The sequence below is a fragment of the Piliocolobus tephrosceles genome, chromosome 7 (assembly GCF_002776525.5).
Source record: "Piliocolobus tephrosceles isolate RC106 chromosome 7, ASM277652v3, whole genome shotgun sequence".
Taxonomy (NCBI): Eukaryota; Metazoa; Chordata; class Mammalia; order Primates; family Cercopithecidae; genus Piliocolobus; species Piliocolobus tephrosceles.
Genome location: NC_045440.1, coordinates 147167551 through 147182416, shown reverse-complemented (window position 1 = coordinate 147182416; position 14866 = coordinate 147167551). Strand labels below are relative to the sequence as shown.

Here is a 14866-nt window from a genome sequence, read left to right as displayed (position 1 = left end):
TCCTGTCACCCACCCTGGGTGTGTGTCCTTAGGGGGTCTAGGGCGAGGAGGCCGGAGTGGGGGTGGTCTCTGGACCTGCTTCGTGGAAGCAGATGGGGCCCGACGTGGGGCGAGACCTGGGCAGGGGGTTGGCGCCCTGGGCTCCGTCCCGCGGGGGGCGGCAGCTAGGTGGGCGGGGCTGCCTGGGGCGGCGGGCTCGCGGCCGTCCCCGCAGGGTGGTGCTGACAGAAGGCGGGCCCCGGGACACCGCGACCCGCTGGACAGCGCGCGCCGCCAGTGTGCTTCTGTGCCGGAGAGTCGGTCGTCCAAGGCGAGGGAGCGAGCGGGCGTGGTCGCTTCCCGGGAGGAGGCCGCGCATTGAGATTCGTGGCCAGAGGCCGGCTGAAAACGGCTGCGGAGGGCGCGGCCTCTCGTGGACTGTAGCTCCCGCAAGCCCACGCGCGGGGCGGGCCCGGTTTCCCGGCAGGCTTTGCGCGGGGCCGCTACGGGTCCTCGGAGGCGACCGCGCGGGGCCTTCTGGGGGACGCAGTCCGGGCGTACTGGGCGGCGAGGGCCGGACTCGGCTTCCCGACGGGCTGCGCGGCGGCCGGGTGGGTGTCGGCGGGGCAGTCCGGCGGGCAGCGGCGGTTCCGGTGCGGCACAGCGGGCGGACGAGCGAGCGGGACGAGCTGAGCGGGACCGAGCGGGATGCGGAGCCGCCGCCGCCGCTTCCCCCGCCTCCTGAGAGTCTGAGACCCGCCGGGCCGCGCCCCCCCCCCAGGCCCGCAGTCCGAGCGTTCCGAGCGCGGGCCGGGCCCAGCGCCGGCCGCGGCTGCGTCCCCGTCCAGTCTTCGGCGGCCCGCCCCCTGCCTGCGCCCCCCCCCCCATGCGCGGCGCCCATGCGGACTGAGCCCCGCCCCCCGGCCCCGAGCCCGCCGAGCGCCGCTGCCGGAGCCCGCGCCGCCCACCCGCACCATGCTCAAGTGCATCCCGCTGTGGCGCTGCAACCGGCACGTGGAGTCGGTGGACAAGCGGCACTGCTCGCTGCAGGCCGTACCCGAGGAGATCTACCGCTACAGCCGCAGCCTGGAGGAGCTGCTGCTCGACGCCAATCAGCTGCGCGAGCTGCCCAAGGTGAGCGGCTGCCCGCACCTGGTTCCGCCAGTGGCAGAATCTGCCCGGGCGAGCCACCGCAGCCTCCAGCCGGCCCTGCTGGTTTGCACTGGCCAGGTCCCCACCCCAGCCAGCCCCACCCTCCTCTCCCAGCCGCCCTCGCTGGCGCAGGTGGCAGCGGTCATCAGGTGCTTGCCTGGGGATAGCGATTGTCACCGAGCCTGGAGGAGCCTGAGAATGAAACCCATGGGGATTTGGGGGGGTCGATGGGATTAGGGTAGAACTTCGATTCAGGTGACTGATGAGTAGAACTAGCTTGTTGGGCTGTTCTGGAGGTGGGGTCCAGACCTCCTCTCTTTTTCTTCCTGGATGCAGGGGTGAGTGGGGGAGCTCTTCTGATGTGGCCTTTGCACTCAGATCTGCTCGCTGTCCCTCTTTGCCCTTGCTTCTCATGGTCAGTTGCCTCTCCTAAGGCTGCTCCAAGAAAGGAAGCTGGAGAAAACAGATTAAGAAGTATCTCTTTTCTGGAGATGGGGTGCTGAGTGGCCGATATCTAGGGATTGGGTGTCCCAAAGAATGTGACCCTGCTCTGGCCCTGGCAGTGACAGCTCGGTCCTCCGTGGCCACTTGCAGGCTTTGCGCGTAGCACCGTGCCTGTGGTACTCTACTGTTTTTGTTATAGTTTTTGGGGGGAGCATTTGCTGAGTTCTTGCTGTAGAACCAGGCCAGGCTTGTTATTGGGATGCAGTAGCAGAGACCAGTGTGAGCCCCTGGAGGGTGGCAGAAGTGGTTTAGGGCCTGGGTGGGCCCTGAGATAAGACACAGTGCAGGGGATTGGAGTCTTGTCACCAGCAGGTGCTTTCTCAGAGGAGAGGCTGGTGTGAAGAGTGGAGGGAGGTGGACACAGTGAGCATGTGTACCGTGTGTTTGTTTGTTTTTCTTGCCACAAATGGGGTGTCATGGTTAGACCCTAAGATCCTGTGTGACCTGGAGCAGGCAGAGGCCTAGGGACCCTTGGCTTGTGAAACCCACATGTCCAGGAGCTCTTCTCCGTTCTGGAGTAGCCTCTGCCACAGAGTCCGTGTCCTCCCTGCCCACAGCCCTTTTTCCGGCTGCTGAACTTGCGCAAGCTGGGCCTGAGCGACAACGAGATCCAGCGGTTACCTCCCGAGGTGGCCAACTTCATGCAGCTGGTGGAGCTGGACGTGTCCCGGAACGGTGGGGAGCCTGGGCAGGGGCTGGGTGGAGTCTGGGGAGCGTCTGCTGGGGCTGCAGACGCCCTGCAGGCCATGGCATCTGTCCACTGTGATCCTCCGTAACAGATATCCCTGAGATCCCAGAGAGCATCAAATTCTGCAAAGCTCTGGAGATCGCGGACTTCAGCGGGAACCCCCTTTCCAGGTGGGTGGCAGCCTGTGGTGGGGTCGGTAGGGGCTGTGGATCCACAGATGTGGCCTGGTTGTCTGACAGCCTTTGCTTCCTCCCATCCAGGCTCCCCGATGGCTTCACTCAGCTGCGCAGCCTGGCTCACCTGGCCCTGAATGATGTGTCCTTGCAGGCACTGCCCGGGGACGTGGGCAAGTGAGTGCCCTCGCACGTGGAGTCAGGGTGGGGTGGGGGGCTTGGATTAGCCCTGCCCCTGCCACCACTGCCTGCCTTCCTCGTGCCTCAGCTCTTGGTGTCTCTTTTAGCCTCGCCAACCTGGTGACCCTGGAGCTCCGGGAGAACCTGCTCAAGTCCCTGCCAGCGTGAGTGTGACGGGCATTCTCCCAACGGCCAGGGCAGGGCCACAGCCTAGGGACCAGGGCTGCACGGCCCCACCCCCACCTTGCTTTCTCTGCAGGTCCCTGTCTTTTCTGGTCAAGCTGGAACAGCTGGATCTGGGAGGCAACGACCTGGAAGTGCTGGTACGCAGAGGCCTGACAGGGCGGAGACCGGAGGGCGGGCCACGAGAAGCAAGGGCAAAGAAAGGGGGGCAAGCGAGCAGATCCGACAGCAAGGGGCACATCAGGAGGGCAGGCCGGGGGAGCTGCGCGTGGGGCCATGTAGTCTCCTGGGCATGGCACAGCAGGAGGCCCTGCCCTGCAGTCACTCTTCTCTCTGTTCCTTCTTGCAGCCGGACACCCTGGGGGCTCTGCCTAATCTTCGGGAGCTGTGGCTTGACCGGAACCAGCTGTCAGCACTGCCCCCGGTGAGTCAGGGCGGGGCTGGCCCCCTGCTTCGCGCCCATCCGCACTCTGACTCTCCGCCTGCCCGCAGGAGCTCGGGAACCTGCGGCGGCTGGTGTGCCTGGACGTGTCGGAAAACCGGCTGGAGGAGCTGCCTGCTGAGCTCGGCGGGCTGGTGCTGCTCACTGACCTGCTGCTGTCCCAGAACCTGCTGCGGCGGCTGCCCGACGGCATCGGTTAGTGCGTCTGGGGGTGCCCGGGTGGGGCACACAGAGCCTGGCCCTGGGAGGAGCATGGGGCGTCAGGGCTGTGTGTGGTATGGAACACAGGAGGATCCTGAGTCTGCCCAGGCTCTGGGAGCTGTCCCGGAGGAGGGGAGGGGAGGTGGGGCCCTGGGGCAGCCCCGAAGGCTGAGGAGGCAGCTGGTGGTGCTGGAGGGGGCGGTGGAGCCTGTGAGGGCAGCAGGGTGAGCAGTGTCACTGGGGCCTGGTGTTTTCTCAGAGGAGGTTGGGTCAGGCTGTGGGGGCAAGGTAGGTAGTGTCCTCCCGAAGTACGGCGGCGGCAAGAGGGGCTGGGGGCCTTGCTGTCTGCCTTGAGAGCGCCTTTAGCCAGGTGGGTAAGGCACGTCTGGGACCTGTGCTCAGCCGTGTCACCCTGTCTCCCCGGTGCCAGGTCAGCTGAAGCAGCTGTCCATCCTAAAGGTAGACCAGAACCGGCTGTGTGAGGTGACCGAGGCCATCGGGGACTGTGAGAACCTCTCAGAGCTGATCCTCACGGAGAACCTGCTGATGGTAGGGTCTGGCTTGGGAGGCAGAAAGGATGGGGCCGTCGGGCGTGTGGAACAAGGGTGGGGCATCAGCCTGTGTGCGCTGCTGGGGGGTGCTGGTGGCAGCCTGACTCGTGGAGCCACTCGGGAAGGGCCCTTCTCCTGTCAGAGCGGGAGCGTGCTGGCCAGAGGTGAGGTGGGGCAGTGAGGTCAGGGCAGGCGCCTTTGCCTTTTACTGTGGAGAATCCAGGTCTTGACTTTTCTGGCACGTGTTGTAACACTGCAGAGTGGTTGCAGAAGAGGCAAGCATGGGAACTGATTTATCTATAGGGAAGACAGGTGGGGAGCAGGCTGCTCCCCAGGGGCATCTACCCGCCCCTCATGAAGCAAGGCAAGCTGAAGCCCCGGGCCGGGGCTCAGGACGATGGTGCTGCCATCCCCAGGCTGGAAAACAGGAGCTAGCCGTGGGTAGGGTGTTCATGGCAGTTTCCGTGGGGGCATCCTCATTGAGGAGAGGGAGAAAGGGATTCTGGGGTTCAGGGCCCTAGGAAGGGGCTGGCCCTGAGCAGGCTGGAACTGGGGGCCTGGGGCGCCCTAGGGATGACAGAGCAGACCAGTGGGGCACCAGACGGGCTCACAGGGTGTAGCCTCGCAGGTAGTCCAGGGAGCCCATGGGAGAGGGCCAGGGATGACTCTGGTGGGATGTTTTGGTGGTGGGGACTGAAGGCTGAGGTCAGTGGCCAGAGCTTGGGGAGCAGAAGGCATGGAGTGGGCTGGAGACAGCCTCTATGGTCGGGTCCCTGTCCAAGTCTCCAAGGGCTGCGAGGGACCCTGGCTGGAGCTGACCTGGAGTGTCTGTGCCCTCCCCCCAGGGGCTGTCATCTTCCTACCCCTAGCAAGCCCTTAGCGTCCTCTGACCTCCTCTTCCTGGCCAGGCCCTGCCACGCTCCCTGGGAAAGCTGACGAAGCTGACCAACCTCAACGTGGACCGGAACCACCTGGAGACGCTGCCACCAGAGATCGGGGGCTGCGCGGCACTCAGCGTCCTCTCCTTGAGGGACAACCGCCTGGCCGTCCTGCCGCCGGAGCTGGCCCACACGGCCGAGCTGCACGTGCTGGACGTGGCAGGGAACCGGTGAGTGCCAGCCTTGCCCCACAGGCCAGACTGTGGCCCCACTGCCTGCTGACTGCCTGCCCGCCTGGCCCGCAGGCTGCAGAGTCTGCCGTTCGCGCTCACCCACCTCAACCTCAAGGCCCTGTGGCTGGCAGAGAACCAGGCGCAGCCCATGCTGCGGTTCCAGACAGAGGATGACGCCCGGACTGGCGAGAAGGTGCTCACCTGCTACTTGCTGCCCCAGCAGCCCCCATCCAGCCTCGGTAGGTTGTTGGCAACTGGTGTTTAGCGCGGGGTGGCCCTCAGGCAGGGCTCGGGGACCAGCCTGGGTCCTGACGCTCACCTGCTACAGAGGATGCTGGGCAGCAGGGGAGCCTCTCGGAGAGCTGGAGTGATGCCCCCCCGAGCCGCGTCAGCGTCATCCAGTTCCTGGAGGCCCCCACAGGTGATGAGGATGCTGAGGAAGCTGCAGCCGAGAAGCGGGTATGAGGGTGGGGAGCTGGGGGGTGAACCTCTGCCTGACCCCTGCCCTGTGGCTGCTGCTCACCCCTGTCCCCACCGCAGGGCCTGCAGCGCCGGGCCACACCTCACCCCAGCGAGCTCAAGGTGATGAAGAGGAGCATCGAGGGGCGGCGGAGCGAGGCCTGTCCTTGCCAGCCAGACCCTGGGTCGCCCTTGCCTGCGGAGGAGGTGGGCATGGAGCCACGGCAACCTGACGGGCCACCGCCCTCGGGAGCTGTGGTGGTCCGGTCCATCCTGGGAGTGGGGCTGTAAGGGCCAGGGCAGCACAGAGAAGGAACAAGAGATGAGGCTGATGACAGGGTTCAGGGACGTGGAGCTGCAGGGCCAGCTGGGTGAAAGGTACCAAGGTGCACATGCAGGTTGTGCAGGGCAGGTCTGTGGGGCTGGAGTATGGGGAGAACCAGAGGTGGGTTGCCCTGGGAGCACAGGGAATGAGGTTTGGTTGTTGGGAAGGGCCTCTGGTGGAACCGGCCAGGGTATCATCGGCACCTGGGAAGGGGTTTGGGGCTGGGACAGAGCAGGCCTGACTCTGCTCTCACAGCTGTGACATGCGTGCTGTGAGTTCCTGGGTGCAGCCAAACCAGTCATCTGGGCTGGGGTAGGGTATGTGGGGCTAGCCGCGCATGGGAGGGGAGGCGGCTCGTATCGGGCTGGGATGCTTCTGGGAACTCGTGTGGTCCTTGTTCGTTTTAGGAAAGGCTTTGATTGGGGCTGGGCTGTGGAGCCGTGGCGTTGCCCACCCTAGGCTTTGGGGCTGGGCTGTGGAGCCGTGGCATTGCCCACCCTAGGCTTTCGTTGGGGCTGGGCTGTGGAGCCGGGGCGTTGCCCACCCTAAGGCTTTGGAGGCGTGTGGCTTCCTTGCAGGCTGGGACAGGGAGCAGCTGTGAGGGTGTGAGCCTATTAACAGTGCCTGGTCAGGGCAGTGGGAAGCTGAGGGAAGGACTGCCACGTGAGGGGCATCCCAGGTGGCCAGCCTGTGAGTCGGGAGCCTGACCCCTCTTCCTGCTGCAGGAGAAGCGGCTGAGTGCCGAGTCTGGCCTGAGTGAAGACTCTCGCCCGTCTGCCAGCACGGTCTCTGAGGCTGAGCCCGGGGGCCCATCGGCTGAGGCACAGGGTGGAAGCCAGCAGGAAGCCACGGCTGCTGGTGGGGAGGAAGACGCCGAAGAGGACTATGAGGAGGTATGATTGGCAGGAAGGGGGCAGGAGGCTGGACCTGCTGGGTGGGCGCTGCCTCCCCTGCAGGGCCTCAGCGGGGGTCGGTTTTGGTGCAGGCAGTGGCTGGGCCCTGCTGATGCTTCGGGGAGCTGCCCTGTACAGATGGCTGCAGGTGGTGCAGGGCCATGCCGTGGGGGTGCCCTGGAGAGCTGCCACCCTAGGTGGGGTGAGGGTCTGCCCTGACAGCTCGGCTCACGGACCCTACCTCCACCCTGGACTCCCTTCTGAATCCCTGTGGTCTCCCTGGTGTCAGGCCTTGGTGCACCCCTTCGTTTCCATCTGGGGCGCCGTGTGTCTCCAGGATGAGCCCCTGGCCCTCTGCCTTTCTCAGGGCTGAGACACGTGCCCCTCACTGGTCAGTTAATGCTGAGTCCTCGTGTGGCAGGGAGCCTTTCAGAGCCCTTGTCTGTGGCCACACTGCTTAGCAGGGCCTTCCTGTGGAAGCACAGCCACAGAACTGGGGCCACCTCACCCTTGTGTCCGCACAGCCTGCAGTGCATTTTGCGGAGGACGCACTGCTGCCCGGTGATGACCGGGAGAGCGAGGAGGGGCAGCCGGAGGCCCCCTGGACCCTGCCGGGCGGGAGGCAGCGGCTCATCCGCAAGGACACGCCTCACTACAAAAAGCACTTCAAGATCTCCAAGCTGCCCCAGCCGGAGGCCGTTGTGGCCCTGCTGCAGGGCATGCAGCCCGATGGGGAGGGCCCTGTGGCTCCCGGGGGCTGGCACAATGGCCCCCACGCACCCTGGGCTCCTCGGGCCCAGAAGGAGGAGGAGGAGGAGGAGGAAGAGGAGGAAAACAGGGCTGAAGAGGAGGAGGCCAGCACTGAGGAGGAGGACAAGGAGGGGCCCGTGGCTTCTGTGCCCTCTGTCAAGGTGGGTGTCAGCCTCACCCCTGCCTGACCCAAATTCCCCTGGCCCTCCTGGGGCACCCAGGGCTGCGGTAGGGGCAGGGCTGAGGCTGACCCACCCGGAGAAGATGGTGGACATGTTGTGAGAGTCGGCATCGCGGCCACTCTCACCAGACCCCAGGCCTGCCCTGGCGTTGGTCTCAGTCCGTGCTTGGGGCCCAGGCCTGCCCTGGCGTTGGCCTCAGTCCGTGCCTGGGGGCCAGGCCTGCCCTGGCATTGGTCTGGGTCCGTGCTTGGGGCCCAGGCCTGCCCTGGTATTGGTCTCAGTGCCAGAGGCTGCTCTGCTGGCCAGTATTTGCCCGACCTGCTGGCGGGCACAGAGTTCACAGAAACCAAGCGTGGCTGCCCACCGTCTGTGGGCCTCCGGGACCTGTGTGCACATGTAGTGGTCCGAGGGCAGGGTCTGTTCCTCTCCTGAGAGCTCTGGGCTCTCCTGGGCTCCTCCCTGCGTTAGGCGCTGGCTGCAGGCCTGAGGTCCTGACGGCTCTGTTCTGCCTTGTCGGGCCCTCCTGAGGTGCCACCCAGGCCTTTGGGGCACCAGTGTGTCCCTCCCTGGCCCTCGAGTCTCCTCTCCATGGCTCACAAAGAGTCTCACCTGCTGTCTGGGCAAACTCAGATGCCGGGGAGTCCCGGGGTCCCACTCTCCTTGCGCTTGATGACACCCCGAGCCTGAGTGTGGGCTGATGGCATAATGGCCGCGGGGGCCTGGAGGGGCCACAGCAGGGACAGCCGGGTGGGGCTCGGCTCAGCTCTGGAGCCCCTGGCGAGCCCTGCTTGTCCCCAGGTGTGCGGTGTCACTCACGTTTCCAGGATGGAGGCGCCCGTGCCAGGGCAGTCGAGGGCGCTTGGTGTGGTCTCCTCTGTCCTTTCTGCTCGTGGCGGGGCTGGGTGCGGTGGTGGCGGTCGTGGCGGTGGCTAACCTGCATGCCTCGCTGGTCCTGTCCTAACAGGGGGTGTCGTTTGACCAGGCCAATAACCTGCTGATAGAGCCTGCTCGCATTGAGGAGGAAGAGGTCTGTACTGCCCGCTCTGCGCTCCGGCCGGGCCCTGCTGGCCCTGCTTCCCGGGCTGCGGGCTCACGCCTCTCCCCGCCCGTGTACTGCCCGCTCTGCGCTCCGGCCGGGCCGCTGCTGGCCCTGCTTCCCGGGCTGCGGGCTCACGCCTCTCCCCGCCCCTGTTGCTTGAGCGCAGATCCCTCCCAAAAGAGCTCTCAGATCGAGCTGGGCTCCAGGATCCGGGCACCTCCTGCCTGGGGCAGCCTGTCTTGGCAGGGGCAAGCAGAGAGGCTGGTCTGACTCCCGTCAGCCGCCTGTGGCACTCTGAGTCTTACCTGCCTGCAGAGTCAGTGCAACCCTCACCCTCTGGAGGGTGGCAGGGGGGCCTCGGGCCTCCATCACCCAGAGGTGGGCAAACCCCAGCCCACCACACTCCGCAGAGCAGTGCCCTCCTGCTGGGGTCTTGGGGCTTCCCCACCTGGCATCTGTGCTGGCCCTGGCTGGTGAGTGGTATGAGGCCCCATTCAGCTGCCCAGGGAAAAGCCAGAAATAGCGTCTGCGCACTGGTGGGTTCTCCTGCAGAGAGCATAGGCAGCCGTACTGCAGCCCTTCCTGGACACCCCGTTTGTTCTGTTTCCAGCTGACCCTCACCATCCTGCGGCAGACTGGGGGTCTGGGCATCAGCATTGCGGGCGGCAAGGGCTCCACACCCTATAAGGGGGACGACGAGGTGAGTACTGCCTAGGAGGGCCTTTGCACCGCCACCGGCCCGTCCCCACCATAGTTCACACCAGCGGCACACAGGCCCCTTGCCCTGAAAACACTCTCACACTCCGGGGACACAGGCTGGGCCCAGGGCACCAGCTGTCGTGGGATCCCAAAGTCCAAGGGCAACCTGAAGGTGCCAGGGTCTGTCCTCCCTTCGCAGCCCCTCTTCTCTCACCAGGTGCCTGTGTACCAGGTGTGGGGCCGCAGGCCCTTTCTTGGGGTTGACCTGCTCCTTCCCTGGCACTCAGGATCCCACAGTGGCCGGAGCGCAGTCCTGCTGGCCAGGGCTAGGGGCTGCTGGGAGTGGGTCTTCCCCTCCTGGGTCTTCTGCGGAAGGGGCAGGACCACGGGCCCCTCTCCCTGGCTCCTGCCAAGCTCGTGTCTGTGCCCTAGGGCATATTCATCTCTCGGGTGTCCGAGGAAGGCCCTGCGGCCCGGGCTGGAGTCCGCGTGGGTGACAAGCTCCTGGAGGTGAGTCGGGAACCTCTCAGCCCCGAGTGGCAGCTGTGCCCTCTGGAGGTACACGGTCCCTGGTATTAGGGTACTTGGCTGTCTCCTCCCGGCCTCCCCCAGAGTTCCAAGCACAGGACACCGAGACTTCTGGGTGAAGCCACAGAACCTGTAAACCCAGGAGAGTAGGAGCCGCCTGGGCCTCCATTGTCACCCTGGCTCCCATCTGGCGCCCTGGTTGCTCATCTTTGTTCCTTGGGTACAGGTGTGTTTTTCTACCAGTGGGCAGGGCAGCAGCTGCACTCGGCACAGCGGCCTTCACAGGAGGGGCCGCTCCTGGGCTGACCGAGAGGGGTCAGGCTGCTGGCAGGTCTGGTGGGGTTTGGACCCTGTATGGGGGCCCTGGAGCCCCCGCCTGGGCACCTGGCTGTCCAGCCTGGGCGTGGACATCAGGGGGCTCTAGAGAGGTGTGCGCCCTTCTTGTAGGGACACACTGAGGACAGGCGAGGGCCCTGGAGCCCAGCCAGGAGGCGTCTGCCCAGGGCTCAGATGCTGCATCGGCTGCTCAGCTCTTCTAACCTTTGCATGGGAACTTCTGTTCCTGGGTGTTGGGTGGGGGTGGGGGTCAGTAACCCAGCGATCTCAGGTGTGTGTGGGACTGCTCAGATGGGGAGGAGGTATTCAGGAGCAGGGCCACGTGTGGCCTGGCCGTGGGGGCATCTGCCTGCCTCCCGTGGCCAATCTGTGTCCTGGCCCTTGGGCTGCCCACACCAGGTTTCTGAGGACCTGGTAGGGCAGGGGTCAGTGGTGCCCACGAGGAACCTTGTGGGTGAAGGTCTAGGGTGTCAGAGCCTAGGGCCTTTCCCCTTGCCCTGTGCTTCAGTCTCCCACTGCTGAAGGGAGCGTCTGCAGCCCCCAGCGTGTGGCTGTAGGTGGCTGCGCTGGGTCCTGACATGCGCGTGGCCTCTGGCCCACAGGTGAATGGCGTGGCTCTGCAGGGTGCCGAGCACCATGAGGCCGTGGAGGCGCTCAGGGGGGCCGGCACTGCCGTGCAGATGCGCGTGTGGCGGGAGCGCATGGTGGAGCCTGAGAACGCGGTCACCATCACGCCTCTGCGACCTGAGGACGACTACAGCCCCCGGGAGCGGCGGGGAGGGGGGCTGCGCCTGCCCCTGCTCCCAGCTGAGAGCCCTGGGCCCCTCCGGCAGCGCCCCGTGGCCGGCCTGGCACGCAGCGAGAGGGGGCTGGGCTTCAGCATTGCTGGCGGGAAAGGCTCCACGCCATACCGGGCTGGTGATGCGGTGAGGCCGGGGCTCAGGGCCAGGGAGGGCTGCTCCAGAGCTGGCAGCCGCACCCCAGCCTCACCGGCAGCCCTTCCTCCTTCACGCTCCCCTGCAGGGCATCTTCATCTCCCGCATTGCCGAGGGCGGTGCTGCTCACCGTGCGGGCACACTGCAGGTTGGCGACCGCGTCCTCTCTGTGAGTGGGGATAGGGCCGCACCCTGCCCCGCCCTGCAGCCTCTGTCCCATTCTACCCTTGGGCCTCCCTGATGCGGGCATGCTCCCACAGATTAACGGAGTGGACGTGACTGAGGCCAGGCATGACCACGCCGTCTCCCTGCTGACTGCTGCCTCCCCCACCATCGCCCTGCTGTTGGAGCGGGAGGCTGGGGGCCCTCTTCCTCCCAGTCCTCCGCCACATTCCTCCTCACTCCCCACCGCTGCTGTTGCCATCGCCAGCACCAGCACCACCACCACCAGCATAACCACTGCCACCGCCGGGGAGCCTGGGTTGCCGAGCCTGGCCCCCAGCCTGCTGGCCGCCACCTTGGAAGGGCCATACCCAGTGGAGGTGAGACACAAGCCCCCACCCAGGCACCCACCCAGCTTCAGCCGTGGGCACTGGCCCTCCCAGGACCTGCCCTCTTGCGGCCCTGCCTTCTCCTCCGGGTGGGAAGCCGGCCTGCTGGCCCTTTCCCTGCAGTCCCTCGAGGCTGGGGCTCTTTCCCCTGCAGCCCCTCGAGGCCGGGGCTCTGCCCACAGCCAGATTCCTCCGTGTGGTCCCCTTGACACAGGCTCCTGGGCAGCCACACGGCCACAGTCAGCAAGGGTGTTGTCCTCATGCTGTGCCTGCCTGGACAGCTGGTGGCGCAGAAACCGCCATGGGTACATCAGGGCAGCCCCCACCCACCATCCCACGGACCAGGATGGACTCTTGGGAGCCTCCCACACCCTTTCCCTGTCCTGACCGAGGCCTGTCCCGTATCCCCAGGAGATCCGTCTGCCAAGAGCTGGGGGCCCTCTGGGGCTTAGCATTGTCGGAGGCTCTGACCATTCCAGTCACCCGTTTGGTGTCCAGGAGCCTGGTGTATTCATCTCCAAGGTAGGGCAGCCCATCCGGGCGGTTCTGTGAGAGGCGTACCCATCCCAGTGCAGGTCAGCGCGGCCTCAGCCACCAGCTGCCACCCTCCTCCCTGACAGGTGCTCCCGCGGGGCCTGGCCGCTCGCAGCGGCCTCAGGGTTGGGGACCGCATCCTGGCAGTGAACGGGCAAGACATGCGGGACGCCACGCACCAAGAAGCAGTGAGCGCCCTGCTCCGGCCCTGCCTGGAGCTGTCGCTGCTGGTGCGGAGGGACCCGGCGCCCCCGGGCCTACGGGAGCTGTGCATCCAGAAGGCGCCCGGGGAGAGGCTGGGCATCAGCATCCGCGGGGGTGCCAGGGGCCACGCCGGCAACCCCCGCGACCCTACGGACGAGGGCATCTTCATCTCCAAGGTGAGCCACCCCACCCCCGCCCGCCCTGGGCCCCACCCCCGCCCGCCCTGGGTCCCACGCCACAACAGGTCTCTCCCATTCCACATCTCCCCACAGGTGAGCCCTACAGGGGCGGCCGGGCGCGACGGTCGGCTGCGTGTGGGTTTGCGGCTGCTGGAGGTGAACCAGCAGAGCCTGCTGGGCCTGACGCACGGCGAGGCAGTGCAGCTGCTGCGTGGTGTAGGTGACACGCTCACCGTGCTGGTCTGCGACGGCTTCGACGCCAGCTCCTCGGCAGCCCTGGAGGTCAGCCATCCCGCCCTGGGAGCCAGGCCTCCCTCTGGCCCAGCCCAAGGTGTTGTGAACCGCTGACACCGCTCGGGGCGGGCGACGGGTCCTCTGTGCCTCTGGGTCTGGGAGGTGCTCTGCGGCTCTGCATCAGCCGTGAGGGGTAGGGAGCTGGGGGTAGGGCCCTCCTTTCCTTTCTGCTGAGCTCTGGCTAATCAAGCTGTCCGGAGGCCCGGTCCATGTAGGATGAGGGATGCGCACGGTGGGGGGAGGGGCGTGAGTTTGGGGCACACTGTGGTCTGGTCCTAAAAGAAGAAGTGGAGCCACTGGTGACTCCTGCAGAGTCCCACCAGGCTGCTAAGGGAGGACTCCGAGCCCTGCCCAGAGCCCACCAGCCAGGCAGACTCCTCAGGACTCTGAGGGTCCCCGCTCCTATGTCCAGTGGCACCTTTCTCCTCTCAGCCCGTCCCTGGGCCATGCCTGACTCCAGCGAGCCCCTCTGGTGACCCTTCAACAGAGAGCTCCCTCCCCAAGATCTTCTGCCCCACTGCTGGTCCGTCACTTCCTGGACTCCAGAGCAGAAGCCCAGACTGGGAGTTGGGATGTGAGGTGGGGCCCCAGGAGTCCTCCCTGCCAGCACGGCCTGAATCCTGGAAAAGCCTGGCCTCTCTCAGGGCGCTCCCATCTCCCTTCTGTGGTCTTCCCCATGCCGTCCCAGGGGTCTGCAGCAGGCCTCAGCAGCGTCCAAGGGCTCTTCACCGGTGCCCGGGTGTGCAGGCTGGCTTCCCACCCGAGTGGGCGGCAGGGCCGCAAGAAGGTGGGTCCTGGAGGGCCGGCACCCACAGCTGAAGCTGGGTGGATGCCTGGGCAGGGGCACATGTCTTCACCTGGAGGGGCCACCTGCTCCTCCCAAAGGGTGTCCCTGATGGTCACACAGGTCCACGGGGGGCCGGTGACTGTCACTTCTCCCCACCAGCACACATGGCTTCCTCTCCATAACAGCCTCTGGGATGGGGTGGCCCCTCACATTGGTTCTGTCTTGCAGGGGATCTCTGGGATGGTGGCTTTCTGCCCGGCTGACAGCCACGGAGTTTGTCCTGACCCACAGCCAGTGTGGGGCCCCCTGCTGGGAAGTGCTTTCCTAGTTTTCGCTCCACAGCTGGACACTGGGCTTGGGGCGGGCTTGGGGCGAGCTTGGGGCTGGGCTTGGGGCAAGCTTGGGGCTGGGCTTGGGGCTGGCCCTGGACCGGCCCTCACCCACCTCCCCTCCTGTCCTTGAGGGAGTCCTGGTGGTTTCCGGGGAAGGATTTATCTGAGGACTCAAGCCCTGGACCATCTGGTTCTCAGAAAGGGCCTTGCCTTGTATTTACTTATTTTAAGCGGATGTCTAAACATGTTTTATTTGATACATTTACTCATGAAGTTTTTGTTAGAGAAAGAGAGAGCACACGCTCCCTTGGGGAAGACTGAGGTATGCAGAAGGCAGGGCTAGCGCTGTGTCTGCAGCCGGCATGCGTCCACGTGCGGCACTGCTGTCGGCCACAGGTTTCCTTGCATCTGGCCGGGTCCCGCACGAGCCTGCCATGACACACCAGAGGGGCAGGGGTCTCAGATCTCACACTCTGGCCTGCGACGGACAGAGCCACCACACCCTCCCTGGTGTTGGGGGCAGATACCGTTTCTGCTGTGTTGGGCAGGCCAGGGGCCTCGAGCAGTGGGGCTGAGAGCTGCGATCCAGCTCCCCTTCCCCATCACGGCTGCCTCTTCCCCGCGTCCATCCGTCTTCCCGGGCGCTCGCCGTCCGCCCCAGCACTGCCTCTTTCC

The 14866-nt window shown here is 65.8% G+C and overlaps 1 protein-coding gene across 7 annotated transcripts in view; it reads left to right on the top strand.

Annotated features, from left to right (window-relative positions):
- Positions 1-578: 578 nt before the first annotated feature.
- Positions 579-14866, top strand: part of SCRIB (scribble planar cell polarity protein) — a 25390-nt gene continuing 11102 nt past the window's right edge. For 2 of the 7 annotated variants that reach the window (XM_023188351.2, XM_026449733.2), the window contains exons 1-25: positions 580-1113; positions 2193-2310; positions 2415-2493; positions 2584-2673; positions 2784-2840; positions 2936-2999; positions 3209-3283; positions 3352-3496; positions 3933-4051; positions 4962-5161; positions 5237-5403; positions 5493-5623; positions 5705-5830; positions 6674-6841; positions 7366-7752; positions 8738-8800; positions 9423-9512; positions 9944-10021; positions 10978-11301; positions 11399-11479; positions 11571-11852; positions 12273-12383; positions 12482-12775; positions 12872-13060; positions 13761-13859. In XM_023188351.2, coding sequence (XP_023044119.2) covers positions 955-1113; positions 2193-2310; positions 2415-2493; positions 2584-2673; positions 2784-2840; positions 2936-2999; positions 3209-3283; positions 3352-3496; positions 3933-4051; positions 4962-5161; positions 5237-5403; positions 5493-5623; positions 5705-5830; positions 6674-6841; positions 7366-7752; positions 8738-8800; positions 9423-9512; positions 9944-10021; positions 10978-11301; positions 11399-11479; positions 11571-11852; positions 12273-12383; positions 12482-12775; positions 12872-13060; positions 13761-13859 — 3696 coding nt within the window. In that variant the 5' untranslated portion in view covers positions 580-954. Of the gene's footprint in view, positions 1114-2192; positions 2311-2414; positions 2494-2583; positions 2674-2783; positions 2841-2935; positions 3000-3208; positions 3284-3351; positions 3497-3932; positions 4052-4961; positions 5162-5236; positions 5404-5492; positions 5624-5704; positions 5831-6673; positions 6842-7365; positions 7753-8737; positions 8801-9422; positions 9513-9943; positions 10022-10977; positions 11302-11398; positions 11480-11570; positions 11853-12272; positions 12384-12481; positions 12776-12871; positions 13061-13760; positions 13860-14866 lie in introns of all 7 variants that reach the window. The other 5 variants (XM_026449731.2, XM_026449732.1, XM_026449734.2 and 2 more) reach the window with 5 other exon arrangements.